This window comes from Ooceraea biroi, chromosome 11 (genome assembly GCF_003672135.1).
Source record: "Ooceraea biroi isolate clonal line C1 chromosome 11, Obir_v5.4, whole genome shotgun sequence".
Lineage (NCBI taxonomy): Eukaryota > Metazoa > Arthropoda > Insecta > Hymenoptera > Formicidae > Ooceraea > Ooceraea biroi.
The window spans coordinates 800,224-817,683 of record NC_039516.1 but is presented as its reverse complement, the minus strand read 5'-3'; the positions used below and the strand labels follow the sequence as shown (position 1 = coordinate 817,683).

The 17,460-nt window shown below is 38.5% G+C and overlaps 1 protein-coding gene across 3 annotated transcripts; it reads left to right on the top strand.

The window, feature by feature from the left end:
- The first annotated feature begins 144 nt into the window (after nucleotides 1-144).
- LOC105274623 (serine/threonine-protein kinase Genghis Khan) lies at nucleotides 145-17,413 on the top strand. Of its 3 annotated transcripts, XM_026973555.1 has the most exons (27): nucleotides 145-339; nucleotides 1,568-1,749; nucleotides 1,863-2,042; nucleotides 2,131-2,402; nucleotides 2,498-2,797; nucleotides 2,955-3,098; nucleotides 3,194-3,316; nucleotides 3,885-4,093; nucleotides 4,234-4,445; nucleotides 4,530-5,533; nucleotides 5,682-5,917; nucleotides 6,002-6,108; nucleotides 7,931-8,236; nucleotides 9,111-9,274; nucleotides 9,421-9,673; nucleotides 9,835-10,121; nucleotides 10,255-10,398; nucleotides 10,618-10,753; nucleotides 10,939-11,180; nucleotides 11,261-11,441; nucleotides 11,542-11,730; nucleotides 11,840-12,025; nucleotides 12,132-12,313; nucleotides 12,445-12,540; nucleotides 12,662-12,785; nucleotides 13,102-13,259; nucleotides 13,363-17,413. In XM_026973555.1, the coding sequence occupies exons 2-27, from the start codon at nucleotides 1,611-1,613 to the stop codon at nucleotides 13,474-13,476; spliced, it is 5,688 nt and encodes a 1,895-aa protein (XP_026829356.1). In that variant the 5' UTR covers nucleotides 145-339; nucleotides 1,568-1,610; the 3' UTR covers nucleotides 13,477-17,413. The 3 variants fall into 3 exon arrangements, with proteins under 3 accessions (XP_026829356.1, XP_011329206.1, XP_011329205.1); XM_011330904.3 differs by lacking the exon at nucleotides 7,931-8,236 and having other exon boundaries at nucleotides 145-322; XM_011330903.3 differs by lacking the exon at nucleotides 7,931-8,236.
- The last annotated feature ends 47 nt before the right edge of the window (nucleotides 17,414-17,460 follow it).

Below are 17,460 nucleotides of genomic sequence, written 5' to 3'. Positions count from 1 at the left end.
AGCCTAGAGACCCTCAACTTGAGGGTCTCTAGAGAATCGAGCGCCAGTTGGCGGTCACCTCAAGTTGAGAATCTCTAGGCGGAGGTAGAGACACTAGCGACCTCTACCTTAACACCACGTGCTGGAAAATCGAATAGCGTCGCCAATCTGCATGTCGATTATCACGGTTGCGTTTAATGACGTAGAGCTGCCATATTTTTTCCGCGTAGGGCCTGCTAGGGGGTCAATCAAATTGTTGGGGTTCGGAGAGATGTCTATGCAAGATGGTTTGTGATAACCAAATGGTGCGCGCAATAAACAATTGAGGAAAATTGAGAGCAGGGTACGTCGTCGCGACAGGTATGCGCGTGTCGATCGAGCGCGAGATCGCTCGGGATCGGCAAGGAAAAAGGCCTTTTTACCCGAAACATCTTCCTACGCGACGGCGAAACTTTACGTCACGAATTTCCTCGCGAATGGCAGTGCAGTGTTGTGACGAGGTTATAAACTCGGAGAATTTCCGGACGATACACGCGATCAACGTGCAACGCCGAGCGTCCACCGCGTCCGGGCGATGCCTGACGGGATTACGATCGCGGCGATTCGCCGCGTATCGAGGCGCGGGGCCACCGCGATCTTGTCAAATTCCACAATTCCGTCCGCGAATCCGCGGTGTCTCACTTCAGTGCACTATTTTTACCTGCGCGTTTTTTTTTATTTACGCGTGTTTCTCCTGTCGCGCGCTCCTCTCGCCGAATATTTTAGCTATCTTTGTAGCGGTTACGTAATTTCCAACGTGAATGATCCCGGTGACGACGACCGCGAGAACCGAATGAATGAAAGAAAGCTCGACTGCTTTTCGTGATTTATATCAGCTGCACCGATACACGTCGCCGCGTCGTATTGACAAAAGAGAAACCGATTTGTTTCACAGTGCGTCTTTTATGTATTGGCGCGCGAATCGCGAATTTCGAATCGCGGCTATTTTCCTTTGACGTTTCGTACGATTGATCGTCGCGGCACGATTGTAAACAGAATTCTTTTCTGCGGTCATCGATATACAGATGCTTCGTGATGAGTGGAGGGTGGGGAATCTCGTACAACTCCCGCACTTTGTGCAATTAATTTTTTCTATTGCGATTTACTGTCGTTTTCCTCTATTAATTTTTTCTATTGCGGTTTACTGTCGTTTTCCTCTGTGTTGCTTTCCTTTTCTGTTCCGTTCGTGCCTTTTATTCTTGCCTCTTTTTTTACATCGATTTATTTTCCTACTTCATTATACCGTCTCTGTCCTTGTTCTCCTTTCTTCACAATGTTTTGAAAAATTATCAAGTAGCACAAAGATGAAAAATCATGTAGCTTTGTAACATCTCCAAATAGAAAAATTATAAATCTGTTAGTCTAATTGTGTGTGAAAATTTTTTTATTCCATTTTACAATAAGATTATTTAATCTGAAATTTGTGACTGAGCAAGTTACACATGGTGTTTTATTATATATTTTTTATTATATATTGTTTTATTATATATATATATGTATAAAATTAGTTAATTATTTATTATCATTGTAGCAAAGTGATGTATTGCAGGAATTTTCTCAAAGCATAACAATGTGGTATAAGGAGATAACGAATGCTAACAACAATGGAAATATCCACTATAGATTGTGGTAAGGAACAGCCTTATCAACAAAGAGACATGTCGGATTCGTCGCAATACCTTTATGGCCATCCACCTCCTGATATTATGCCAAAGGGACTATCAAACAATGGTACAGTTTTGTTTCATAAAAGATATAATTATATATATAAGACATGCTCAATTTTCATAAAAAGCATACATAGTCACGCATACGTGTTTAAAGCTGCGATGTCCATGTTGTAGGCATCGGAGGAAGACTACGTCAACTCGAGGGCCTATTTATCGGTGGTCCTGTCCAAGGTGGACGGGTAGGTCATACCATTTCGATCGAGACCCTTATCGATGTGTTGCTCGTGTTGTACGACGAATGCTGCAACTCTTCGTTACGCCGTGAAAAGACTGTTTCTGATTTTATCGAATTTGGTAAGTGTCCGCAAGTTCGTTCTCTGGGTATTTTGCTTAGCGAATGTTTACACTGAGTTGACACGATCGCCGGTCCCTTACTTTCCAGTGAAACCAATTGCCTCGTGCATAAAGAGTTTACAATTGACGCGGGAGGACTTTGAAATCGTTAAGGTCATTGGCAGAGGTGCTTTCGGGGAAGTATGCGTCGTGAGAATGCGTGGATCGGACAAGGTGTTCGCCATGAAGATCCTGAACAAGTGGGAGATGCTGAAGCGCGCCGAGACCGCGTGCTTCAGGGAGGAAAGGGACGTATTGGTGTACGGTGATCGCAGATGGATCACGAACCTGCATTATGCCTTTCAAGATGACAATAACTTGGTAATGTCGCTTTGCGATACTTGGAAAGTCGATATCTCACAGTTTTGCCCGTACAATTGTCCGACTCCTGCCCTTACGCAACTGGTGTCTTACAGTATCTGGTCATGGATTACTATTGCGGCGGAGATTTATTGACGTTATTGAGTAAATTTGAGGATCGCCTGCCCGAAGATATGGCTCGATTCTACATAGCAGAAATGGTGCTAGCTATAGGTTCTATACATGACTTGCGCTATGTACATCGTGACATTAAACCGGACAATGTTCTGCTGGACGCGAACGGTCATATCAGATTAGCTGACTTTGGTTCCTGTTTACGACTGTTCGAGGATGGGACGGTGCAAAGTAACGTTGCAGTTGGCACCCCGGATTACATTTCACCAGAAATATTGAGGGTAATTTCATTCGGCCACGCGCCACGCGTTTTATAATTCTAATGAAGAAATTTGCCTTTAAAGTATAATATTTGGTAAATATTATTATATATTATTATAATAGCTTTGTGATTTGCATGATTTTTCGTGCACACGTGTTATTGTACATTTTGCGCAGGCGATGGAGGATGGTCAGGGACAGTATGGTCCTGAATGCGATTGGTGGTCTCTTGGAGTATGCATGTACGAGATGCTTTATGGTGAAACACCTTTCTATGCCGAATCTCTAGTCGAAACCTACGGAAAGATTATGAATCACAAGGTAATATCTTTTCCCTTTCCCTTAATTGTAGATTTACTCATCCAATTAGAAAAGATCGTTTGCTCATCGATAAAAGTTGACGTCTGCTCTTGTAGAATTGCTTTGACTTTCCTACGGACGTTATGTACGATGTTTCTGAAGAAGCCAAAGATCTAATGCGGAAGTTGATTTGCAGCTCTGAATTTAGATTAGGCCAAAATGGAATTGACGACTTTAAGGTAAATTTTGCTGACACGTCTCATTAATTTTATTTGAAAATTTTTATACTCGCATTGATACACGCATTTCTGTGTTTTCGCATTTGCATCGAATCAAAACTGATGTATCGAAAATCACGCACGTTTTTTTAAACCTTACATATTCGTCCTTCAATGAATTTCAAACTTATTTCTAAAGAGATTTAGAAATTTGAAGAAAGCTTAAATTAAAAATGTAAAATTTATACTTTCAACATTTTCGCGAGAATTTCAATTTAAAATATAAAATCCTTTGTTATTTCAAGCTTAATACAATAATTTGTAATATGAAAATTGTAATCTCTCTTTGAATAATCAAAATTGAAAGTTAACAAGTTGCAGCTACTAACATTCCTCAATTTGTGTGATGACAAATCGTCTCAAATTTTCTCAAGGAATATAAAGTCAAAGAGGTAGCGCTCGATTACTATATATTATTTTTTTAACTGTGATATGCACTGTTATTCGTGATAAACGTATTTCATAATACGTATCAAGTACAAAGTGCATGTTGTAATGCATATTTTCTCTTTTATATTGTGAAATATAGAAACATCCTTGGTTCGAGGGAGTCGATTGGAATACTCTCAGAGATAGCACCGCACCATACATTCCTGAAGTTTCCTCACCCAGTGACACGTCAAATTTTGACGTTGACGATAACGATGTTCGCACCTCGGACGCTGTTCCACCGGCCGCAAATTCGGCATTCTCCGCGCTTCATCTACCGTTTGTTGGCTTTAGTTTTACACAAGGAAGGTAACGAGTCATGTTTCGTTTTCTTACTTTTATTTTAACGTTGTAATAAATTTATTTGAATTTCGCGAATAATTTAACGTCACGTACGTGTCGATTTAGTTAATTTCCAGCAAAAAGAAAAATCTATTTTATCGTTATAGTTGCATATCGGATCTGGGTTGTATTTCTGCGCTATCCCAGACAGATAAACGCATGCAGATACTCGAGGAGGAGAACGCACGATTGATACAGACTATCGATGATATGAAAAATTCAGGTGTAGGTCACTCTTCACCCGGCATCTCACCTGATTCCAATAATGCAACCAGAAAGCTTCAAGACGAGATAAATACGCTTACAAAACGCAATTGTGGTAAAGTTTTCTATTTAAATCGCGGTACTTCCATCTTTGATGATCCGTGCATGGTGTTGATACGAGATCATGTTTTATGTACAGAGTTGGAGTCACAGCTGAAGTCTATGGATGTTTCACGTGAACTACGAACTTTGGATAACGGCGACATGACAAAGTTCCGCGAGTTGGAGAAAATGGTCCGATGTCTGCGTCTGGAGAAGGAAGAAGCTGTCAAGGACAAATTGGATGCGCAGGAGAAACTGAAACTGCAGGATAAGGAACTGAAGGATGCGCTCACGCAACGTAAGCTCGCGATGGCCGAGTACACGGAAGTGACGGACAAACTGTCCGAGCTGAGGCAACAAAAGCAGAAGCTATCGAGGCAGGTTCGGGACAAGGAAGAAGAATTAGAGGTCGCTATGCAAAAGGTCGATACTTTACGACACGACATACGGAAAGCTGAGAAACTGCGTAGGGAGCTGGAGAATCGAATCGACGAGGCGATGGCGGAGACCAGCAAGGAAAGGAAATTACGGGAACGCAGCGAGGAGTATTGCAAGCAGATGCAGGAGGAAACGGAGAAGATCAGGCAGCGTTCTCTCGGAAATGATACCAGTGGGAATCACGCTCTAGCAACCCAGGAGATTAATAGGTTAAAGGCAGAAGTTGAAAAACTGGAGGTCCAGTACAACGAGAACTTGACTCAGCAACAGAGCAGGTTTAATCTCGAGATTCGAAGCCTGCAGGAACAGTTGCACGAGGCGGAGACCAGGAGGGAGTTATTGGAGAGAGAGGTGCAACTGACGAAGGAGAAACTCGACGCCGCGAGATTGGAGAACATCACCGACAGCGAGGAAACCATAAACGAGTTGAGCAGACGCCACGAGAGAGAGAAGATCATGCTGGTCGAGGAGAACAAGAAGCTCGTGCTGGAGCTTGGTGCGCTCACCGACAGCGTCAACAGATTGCAAGGTGAACGGAGACAATTGGAGGACGAGTACGAGGAATTGAGGAATAAGAAGGAAGCCATTGCGCAATGGGAAGCTCAGATCACCGAGATTATTCAATGGGTGTCGGATGAAAAGGATGCTCGTGGATACTTGCAGGTTTGTCCGCAACTTGTAGATATATGCTTTTTTTTAGGCTCTTACGTGTCGTGGTGGTGTAAGATCTTAATTGCAACATTGATGACAAATGCGTAACGAGAGATTTCACTAGTGCATTTAGAAAAGGAAACTCCGTCCCGATTTACAGGCTCTAGCTACGAAAATGACGGAGGAATTGGAATTCTTAAAACACTCGGGTGGAGTGAGCGGCGTCGGAAGCGGAACTACCATGTCGGACAAAAATTGGCGAAATCGACGCTCGCAGAAACTCGATAAAATGGAGCTTCTGAACTTGCAAAGTTCCCTGCAGAGCGAGATACAAGCGAAGCAGGCAATCTCCGAGGAGCTCACGAAGACCCGCTCGGATTTGATAGCGGCACAAAAGTAACTTTTCATTCATGCGGAAAATTGTAACTTGCGAAAATTGAAAAACTTTGAAAACCAATTCTTCGTTTTTCTTTTCATCAGGGAATTGAGGGATTTCAAGCAGCGATTGGATACCATGTCGCACGAATTGAAGCGGAAAGATATGCAAGTAAAAGAATTGCAAGCACGTCTCGATACTGGAGATGGCTGTAAGTACATTTCAATTGACAATATGAAGAGCGAGAAGTGCACAAAAGTTCGTTCATTATACCGCTATGGCAATATTGCGTCTACACTCGCTGTGCAAGTCGTAGCTGTACATGTTATGTACGTAATTTGTAGGTGTGTTGATCTCTATTCAAGCATTGAACGTGCTCTAAATTCTGGTTTCATACTATAAAAATTTCGCTTCTATATATATATTAGTCTTTTTTGTTTTATTCGGACTATCCTAATCTTATTGAAGCCCCTGTGTAATTATACTTGCATTATCGGTGACGGCTTTTGCATGCGTATCTTCAAACCAATGTATTTTTTGTGGGAATATTATACATTGATAGAGAGTTATATATTGTTTATATACGTGCACATAATTAATTCGTTGGTGTATATAAGACTATGCTCGCGCTGTAATATTATTTATTTTTAATCGCGGACGTATGAAGAGACTTCAAAAATGTTGGACAAACAATTTTTAATTTCCCGAACCGTCTTTCAATTTATGCGTTACGTGCAATTTCTACATTTCAACGAACATAATAATATTATATACGTAATATTTAAATAAAGTGGTAAGGTAACACTTTTTCTTGGTTTACAAAATATAATGCTCAAATAGGAACAATGTGGTAGTAATTTTTCGTAGCTTTCGAATCTAGTCGGTAAAGCTATACTGCTATGAAATTTATAGTCTGCAGGATGATACATGGGCATAGCGATTGGCGATATATCGTATACTGACTTCTTCTCTAGAATTTTGCCTCTTTTGTAATACCTTTATGCAGTTTACTTCGCTATATTTTTCCGAAAGTAATCTGCATTTCTCAATCTTTCTGATTCTGCTAATTTTGGGTGTAGAATTAGAACTCGTTGCGCTACTTCTTCAGTAACATTCTATGATATGAAACGAGAAGACTTTGCTAAAAAGCTTCTAACAGAGGGAAAAAAGATGTTATTGGTGATCAATTGTCGTTAATTTTCTCAATGTATAATACATTTCAATCATTTGAAGTAGGGGCGTTATTAGACAAAATTATTCTGTCAAAGTGTGGTACAAATGTGGAAATTTTGATGTTTATTTATAATGTATAATATTTAAGATGGGAACAGGTGCTCCATACGTAGGGTCTCGCCGATGTTTCCTTCTTCATAAACGTAAATATATTAATGCATTAAAAAAAATGCATTACCAACGCAATGGAAAAATCTTATTCTCATTGAACAGAGAAGTTCAAGTTACATAGGCGATCCTGGAGTCGTCTGTATTACCGGCGGAATCGGTGATTTTCCTGCATTTTTCAAGAAATATATCTTTTTATTGAATTCACAGAATGAAAAATCCTTTTCCACGATGAAAGTATACACAATAATGTAGTGTGGAAAATAGGACTTAACTTTCCACACTACATTATTGTGTGTACTTTCATCGTGGAAAAGGATTTTTCATTCTGTGAATTCAATAAAAAGATATATTTCTTGAAAAATGCAGGAAAATCACCGATTTCGCCGGTAATACAGACGCCGCGACGGAGTTCACTGGCCACTCCAGGATCACCTTAACTTGCAAGAAACAATTATCGAAATTATCATCGCGATTGTTATTCAACATAATAATCTGATTTGTCGATATTATATCGAATTATTTGAATTTTCTAGACTACGAAGACTACCGTTGTTTATTCGTTGCGCGAGAAAATCTGTAATTTTTATCTTTATTTTTAATACGGTTTATACATCGATGCGTGAGAAATACAAATTATAGAGAACGTTGTACTACTGGGATCTATGTAGCATAATAATTCGATTCTCCAGTACGGTATGCGATTCTGATTTCTAGACTACAAAGTGCCTCTGTTTATTGGCGTAACGAGCTGCGTGTGGGGCCTCTTGTTGCTCATCTTCAAACTATATTTGTGACAGCTGTCTCATCCAGCAACACATCAAGCAAATCTCCAAACATCGTTAGCACCAAACCCCAACGTATCATCGTACATCAGCCGTCGTCACCCCTACCAGTAATGCGTGCCCCCCGCATCACGACTTGTCGCTTATTAACTAGATTCGTTCCAGTCAACACGTTCATCAGTCAGAATGCCGTCGCCATCGTATCGCCGCCCGGTAAATGATGTGGCAGCAAAAGAGCGACTTTGGATTGATTGGCCAACTGTACCGCTAATTATAATACAGCACAGCGCTATGTTCCGCTGCGTTATTAGTTTCCGTTTTTTAAAAGAAAAGATACGTCCTTATCTACATCTATTTTTACAACGTTGTCCACCTGCTTATTCCAGTCTTGGCCGGAACATAGCACTGTGTTATCTTTAACACTTTGTAATATAATACGGAGAGATGATTGCTGTGTTTTGTACGCCCAATATCATTCTTGTCCCCAAGTTGTACCAAGTTGTAACGGTGTTGGTGGGTTTTGTAAATATTGTTTTTCTTTTTCTTTAAATGACGATTAGTTTTTTATCGAAAAACGAAGTCTACTCTTCATCGGTTGATTATTTTAATTAAACGATTAACAAATATGTGTTGCGTGAATTGTGAATTTTGCTTTTTCGTGCATCTGAAACTTGGAATATTTCAAAGCTATTTCCATTTAAAGTGCTTATTAGTTTCACAATTAGCTGTTTATTGTAACAAAGCATGTTTCGTACGTCGTATTTTTGCGGCGCCAGTCTTAAATCTGTGACAAGAGTATCAAGAAAATCTAATCAGAGATTGTAGCAGAATTTATTATTTCTTTTTGTTGAGTAATCAAGAGGAGCATGTACACTTTTATAAATATCGTGATAAAAAGAAATTTTATCCTGTTTTTCAGGTAAGATGTTACATGTTGCTGAAACTTTAATACTGCGACCACTATGTTATATGTATATACATATATTTTGCATTTGCAAATCTTACAAATATTTGCAATTTGCATTCATATTTTTGTACCATCGATTACCATACGTTATTTATCTGATGTTTATCTTCTTTAATATAGTTTTAGAACGTCCTACATCACAGATGTCATATCTCGAGCACTTCCTTAAAGAAACAACAAGTAGCACACGTCACGGAAGTGTCGACAGTGTAGAAGGTGACATCGAGGACAATCGTGCACTCAGTATTACGAGCAGCAAAAGTAATTTGTCTGAACTTAGTATCGTAAGTATCTCAACATGTAAATACATCTCAAAGAAATCAAAAGATTAAAACATTATCAATAAATATATTTATATATAAATAAATAATTATATTTCTTTCTAATAGCATTCGCTGTGCGTATGTTTCAATTTTCTTCTTGTTTTTAGGATCCAACATCGCCGTTATCCCACGAACTTCTGAACAAATCTTCCACCCATGGTCAAGCCAATCTACAACCAAAGCCGAAGTCACATCAATTTCTTGTACGGACATTCTCAGCACCTACGAAATGTAATCACTGTACGTCTCTAATGGTTGGTTTGACGAGGCAAGGAGTCGTATGTGAAGTGTGCGGCTTCGCGTGCCATATGCCTTGTTGCGATAAAGTACCTCCAATGTGCCCTGTACCCCACGATCAAAGTAAGTAACATCAATCAAAAATAATTAATAATACGAAGAAATTATTAATACTTCACTTAGCTTAATAATAAATCGTACAAAGCATTTTCCTATCTTCACGATGAGCATCGTCGCAGTTTCTTATGTTGTCACTTTATTTTTACGACTTGCGATTGTTTCAGCCAAACGACCACTGGGAATTGATCCGACTCGTGGGATAGGTACTGCGTACGAAGGATACGTCAAAGTGCCAAAAATGGGTGGTGTGAAAAAGGGTTGGGTGCGTCAATTCGTCGTGGTTTGCGACTTTAAATTATTTCTCTATGACATTTCGCCAGATCGCAATGCTTTGCCTTCTGTGTACGTTTCACAAGTTCTGGATATGCGAGACGAAGAATTCAGTGTCAGCTCCGTTCGTGATTCTGACGTAATACACGCTACAAAGAAGGACATTCCGTGTATATTTAGGGTAATGCTCCAACACATTAATTTATATAAGATCTTAATTAATAAACAAATTGTCACTTGTGCGGCAGAATTAATTAACTCGAAAAAAAATGTAAAAATTAAAATCAATATAATTTGTCTTTGTTTTGGCTTAGATAACGACGTCACTATTGGAGCCCCCTGGATTGAGAAATCATACGTTAATGTTGGCAGATACGGAGAGCGAAAAGACAAAATGGGTAGTAGCTTTAAGCGAGCTTCATAGAATTTTAAAAAGGAACAATCTTCCAAACACAACGGTATATAGTTAAAAATCTAAATAATAAAACGATATGTTACTCTCTACTATTTACTATTGTTAGTTTACGTGTTTTCTTTAACTATTCTCTTTCTCGAAATACTTAATTTATAAAAGATATTCAAAATATAACATTTTCTACGAATACGTAATTATATAACTTTAGGGTATATCAATGTACATGATTGATTAACATATTGCTTTTCTCTCCCGCTAATAGATTTTTAGAGCGAAAGAGTTATTGGACAATACCTTGGCATTTATTAAAAATGTGATGTCAGGAGCAATTATTGATCCGGATCGTCTAGTCATTGGGACAGAGGAAGGTCTCTTCTGTCTTGATTTAGATCGTAGTGGTAAGTCAGTAAAGCCGTTCCACTTGATATGATAACACTCATATTCTACAGTACATTCTTACTATAAAAAAAATATTTTGTCAGAAAATAAAAATGCTCTTTGTATAATTATGAAAAACATTTGAATTGCACTAGTTATCAGATAATTATAATTGATAACGTATTAAATTATGATACATTTGTAGAAATTGCAAGAGTTGGGGAAGGGAAAAAGATATATCTCCTCGAATACGTTACTGAAGAGCAATTGATCGTGGTATTGAGTGGAAAGCAACGTCATGTACGGCTGGTTCCAGTACGTGCCTTGGATGGGGACGAGGTTGAATGGATTAAAGTTGCAGAGACCAAGGGATGCATTACGTTGGCGACAGGAGTAGTGCGTCGTAATCCACTTACTTATTGTTTATGCGTTGCAATAAAGAAGCAAGTAAGGCAATTATATTAACATTTGTATTTGTAACGTAATGTAATGATTTTCTTATGTTTACGTGTGTGTTTTATCCACAGAATGCATCGCAGATTATCATGTACGAGATAACGCGTACGAAAACGAGACATAAGCGTATACGCGAATTAATGTTACCGTGCCACGCGCAAACCCTGCAAATATTCTCGGAAGGGCGCCTATGCGTTGGCTATCCGTCTGGTTTTTCGATTTACAGCATTTTAGGGGATCATCATCCTATTTGTGAGTAAAAACCATGAGAGCTAAATGCTAAATCCTCCGTTTCCATTATTTTATTACGTCGATCCGTTTTATTTGAGCCTCTCTACTTTATTCGTTTCAGCTTTGGTCCACGCTGAGAACACACTGTTAGGTTTTCTCACTTATAGCGCCGTGGATGCGCTACGTTGCATCGAATTAACGCGCGGTGAGTTCTTGTTAGTCTTCCATACGTTAGCGGTATACGTCGATAATCAAGGAAGAAAGAGTCGAGACCGAGAGATAATGTATCCCGCAGTTCCTACGGCAGTTAGTAAGTACATTAATGGCCATCGGCAGCTCTTGGTCGTCTTATCGTACGTTTTCTCTATTCTCATTCTCGTTGTATCTTGTTGTTACGTTCATGAAAATCCAAATTCCAGGTTATTGCGAAGGATATCTGTTAGTATATAGTGAGACGCACATCGACGTATTTGACTGTACATCTGGAGACTGGTTACAAACGCTTAACGTGAAACGGGCTCGTCCGTTAAATATTTCCGGTTCTCTCACGTCTTGCGTAATAAATGACATGCCGTATGTCATTTATCTCAGTAATTTACATCAGCGTAAGTATATGTTATGCAAAAATATATATATATCATAATCATTAAATAAAATATTAAATGTAACTTACAGTATTATATATTTTAATTGTTTCCTCCAACGCTCTAGGAGAACTATTAAATCTGACACCGCTGGATGCGAGCGGCAGACAAATGACAAGGCCGCGACGAAGGTTCTCATTGAGAGAAGGCAACAGAGCCGTTCGCCCGACGGACAGGCGCTCGAAAATGATTTCCGCGCCGACTAATTTCAATCATATCAGCCACATGGGTCCAGGAAATGGAATACAGGTGCGTAAAGATTAAAACTTGAATAGTCAATTTCTCCAAACTTACTGTTATCGGACAAATGTGATGGATTTTAGAAAATTGTCGAGGTATTTATTATATAAATATGTTTTTTGCATTTTCGTTTATTACAGATACAACGTTTATTAGATCTACCCACGACATTAGAAACGGCTGATCAACAACACTCGAGTCATCATAGTTCCCATCTTCACAGTAGTCAGCAAAGAGTAAGTAATTATTCGCTTAGTACGTTAAATAAAAGAACCTTGCGTTTTGAGCCACGCTTAACGATGTAAATCGTAAACGATAAATCTCAAACTTATTCCATATGATTGCTTTTCTTTATAGTTATATGATTCTACGCTTCAAACACCGAGTAAGCCGGCACCGTTGCCTCCCAGGCATCCCCCTTCGGACACGCGTCGTCTGAGTTCGCATATGTCAAGAAACTCTGGATATTCGCCGCACAACGGTAAATTTATGCATAATACAATTTTATCTTGGAATTTCATTAAAATAACGCTCTATGAACTTTTGTTACAATCCAATAATATACTAATTTACAAGATAAGGATGCAGTTTTAATATCGCGAATGTGAAAGTGTGAGAATATTCCTCCGTTTTCGCTCGAGTTAAATTTAATCGGATAAAATAATATCGTATTTCTCTCACAAGTAAAAATGTTTTTTATTTATAAAAAAATTTGAATTTTTAGTTACGAAACAATTGTAATCGATAGTTACATCAAGTGTATATTATATCAAATGCACAATACGAATATACGATAGGTTCGACGACTTCACGAAGAGGTCCTGCACCACCGCGACCAAGTGCCACGCCACCTTCCTTACCGCGCACTCCAGTGGACCAAATCGATTCCGAATCGGTACATTTGCGTTCACACACTCCGCTCTCTCTTGGTAGTATCGCGTCCTTGCACAACAAGGTACGTAAAAATACTGGCCAGTCAATTGGCAGGTTATCAATGTGAGAAAACAAACAATCCAATAAATTTATTAATTTTATTTCATTTTTGTTTCCTTAAACAGGAGCATCCATCCGGTGGTAGTCCTAGACACTCGATAGCTTCAAATAACAGTTCAAATCCATCAACGCCACCGAGTCCCGCTCACGATCATGGGTCATCGTCGTATGATTCATAAATCGAACGCTCGCGGAGACTTCTCTAGGCAAACGGTATGTATCTAGTACCGGCATGCTTGAAAAGCTATCGATTTGTTACATACGCGCGCACGTGCGCGTCCCTACGATATATATTGTACATGTTAAGCTCACGTGTATTCACTTAGCTCCTTTCTTCCCTGTTTCCTTGCTGTTGAAAATATATTGTGATGATTGTCGCATCGTCACTGCGATGGATGGTCAATGAACAGTCAATACGTGAAGCACGATTATTATTATTCGACGACCGGAGATTTAGTTTTGCGAATCCGAGCCTAACGTGTATAATCATATATTTTGGATGTGTACTTTGCAAACACGCAGTACTCGATCACGGTATCACGGCGTTTGATCTTCTGGAATCTGAAGGAGTTATCCCGCGGTATTGTCTTACCGTCGTGCAATATAATTAAGCATACTTAATGTTACGCAGTAAATGAGTCAAATAAGTATCATAATCGTGCGCTTTGACGAGTAATACACTGGTGCGCTGTGTGCGATTGTGCATATATAAATATAAATATATATATATAAACTATAGAAACTTTTGTTCACGAAATGTCAATGCAATCATGCATTATTATAATTTTCTGATTAAGAGTTTATATGTAATAATTTATGATGCACTCAACGAAGAAATCCATCAATTAATGTAATCGTATATAAATTATTGTAAATATTTTATGCACCTGACGATCGTTAGTCCGCTTTGCGATGCCATATCTATTTCTTTCGAACAGTCGTCATTCTTTATTTCGACGCAGATATAACTTGGCATACAACAACAAAATTGGAATCTCAGTCAAATTAACTAGCAATAAAAATTTAAACTATTTAATGTATCGTACGTATTCTCGACTTTAGATGAGAACATTAGCTACAAACGTATAAATATTATTAACTTAATTACCGTTATACCCGGAATAGCTGCGCGATTTTTTACGACGTGATTAGTCGTGCGGGGAGTATTCTAATAGCGGTACACATCTCGTGAGAGAGGGTGACCTCTCGTTTTCATCAATTTTTAATAATAATCGAGTAACGTTTATAATAACGATTAAGAGTTTATTATTTGACTACAACTAAAGTAGTAAAATCGGAAATTTACTACTGACAAGATTACAAGATCGTTCGATTTTCCGTGAAAAGGGTACTCACGACATCCCGCGCGACTATTTTCACTGTTTAACGAATTACATAACAAATTAGATGGAGCGCGAATCGATTCGATGCCTTATGACTAAATGTTTTCTATCGCGTCATAATGCACTAATGTACATGGTATTATTCGGCGTGTGAATAGTAAAATGAATCGTGTAATGTGTTGCGAGCTCCCGCTGATAATAAGTAGTTGTTAAGAGAGACCGATTGCGCTCACTACGTGTGCGCTGTAATACGTGCATACGCGACGCCGTGTCAGGGAATACACGACAGAAATATACATCGTGTGTACGTACGAATGTACCCCAACTAGAAAAATAGGACGAGAGAGTACTGTCTTTTGCCGATTTATCCGTTCATTCTTTCATCGAAGGCATAATTATGATTATAATACAGAATTTTAGCGCGGATAATTTGACAGCATTAGCATATAAATAAGAAAACGAACGTTATACTCTGGCGATTACTAAATATATAAACAACTACACTTAAATATAAGTGCAATGTGTCGGAATTTAAGGACAATGCGAGGAAAGTGCGACGAAAGGGCGGCGATGAAATAGTTTCGTTGAATCAGGGTGTCCTAAATTGTTCTCTTGTAAATTAATGTATTGCGAATTAGATTTTAATACAACACTGACGCGACGTGTATGTTATACGGGACTACAATATGCTTTCGTTACTTTTATATTAGTGGGTAAAGTGCCAGTACGTAAGGTGTAGACCAAATGGGATTAATTTATTTCGACGCGACGACCAGTATATATTCGTGCTTTGTAATTAAACAATTTGTACGTTACTATCGGTTTTCCTTTTTGTAACTATAGTTATTTAAGGATAAAACAGGAGGGAATTAAATTCGATTCGAGACGCTCGGAAACAATTGAACACGTCGCGTACGTTTCGAGATAATAGAAAATATACACGTTTCTATGTATATTTACTGAAAAAAGGACAAAAAAAGACAGTTACAAAGAAATCATGAGGGTTGGTACAAGAAAATAAATGTCTCAGGACTCTATGCCAGTAGCTTAAGTACGGTATAACATTACTTAGTGATCGGGAGACCCGAACAAACTACTGATTGTAATAATTACGTTTGTCACCGTGCGCCTCTTTTTTAATGGAATTTTCTAACTCGCAAAAGCACAGCTCACTTTGATGCAAAACTGAAAAAGACGAGCGTATCTAAAATAAGAGAACAAGACGTGTCGCGCGACGTTCGAGAAACATTCGACTGTACTTTAAAAACACTCACACACTTCTCTCGCTCCTGAATATACTATTATTATAGGCTATTACAGATTTAATGGCCACATTCTAAATAGATGGAACAGATGTCAATGCTAAAGGACGATCGATACAATCGTCAATAGAAAAAGATTGCGCCGTGTATAATGCACCGTTGCTCCGTGCTAAAGTAAATGGAATCAGAATGAGGTTTCGAGTGAACGATGATTGTAATCGAGAGAGAGATATACATACGAAACGAGCGTATCTTACTGTACTTACAGAATTCAATGATCTGCCTATCTCTTCCGTGTGTGCGCGCCCGCGCCCGCGCGCGTACTGTTACTTAAGGTTTGTAAGATGAGGGATAACTTGACCGTTCGTGTTTTGTTGTTTCGTCATTTTGTCAAGCTCTTGGCGATCGATCGACGCATCGACACGCGAAAGGAATTATCATTTTTTTGTACATAGCATTGATTTCTTGTCTTAGCACCTCTTGTAACTTGATTTCAGTCTTCTCGGATCTTTTGTTTTTGAGACGTACTCCCAGTGATCCCGTTGACTTTCGAGCCTATCGTTATTTATATATAATACCAAACGTACTCCGTGGGGCTACTAAAAAGGATATCCAGTTTACCGTTTTACATGTAAAAACAAAAATATCACGATATCACAATACATATATTGTTTTTATCAAGTATCGAAATGTACGGCATTCTGCGCGACAATAGATTATATATTATGTATACAGAATGACTAGCATTTTTTATATATATGTATAAGTCGATAGTTATCTTCTTCACCCTGTATAATCCAGTTCTTTGTCATTTTTCATGTAATATTACAATGTTCTATTTTTGGTTGAACTTTTGCGGAATCACGTACATTATTACCACTGCACGTCGATCAATTCTCCGTCAATCGATTTTTGAAAACAATTTTGCCCAAGAGAGAAATCGAAGAATAACAATGTACGACGTCAGTTATTCGTTATTTGTAGATCAAGATGCGCTAAACAATTCAATAATAATTGGGTTATAAAGGGTCGAAGAAATACAGCATCTTAAGTGTTCTATTGTTAATCCCTGTCGGCGTAAAATAGATAAGATAATTCATCATTTTCCAAACAATTAGATTAGCATTTTTCTTTCTCTCTCTCTGTCTCTTTCTTTCTATCATATTATTTATAACAATATATGCATCGTTTGCAATATTTATTAAAATCATAAAACATTTGCGCCTTGGGTGAAAGTTGTATTTTATTGTAAATTATCGCGTGTGACCTATCATTAGTCAGAGAGGAGACTAAACTTTATATATTTAGTACTTCGCCCGTAATGAACGCCTGTTTTTTTGTAGATTTTATATGATAGTATTTATATCGTTTGTCTTATCTTCCTTCGCATGGGAAACCTACGAAAAGAAACGAGGTAGCGAAACATACACTATACAGTTATTTTATCCATCGAGAAACGAGTTAATTTTCCTGTGTAGAAAAACTATATTAATAAAAATAAAGTGAAAAGCCTAAACGCTCTCGTTGCATCTTCAACTGTTCCTGTATGTACATCGTA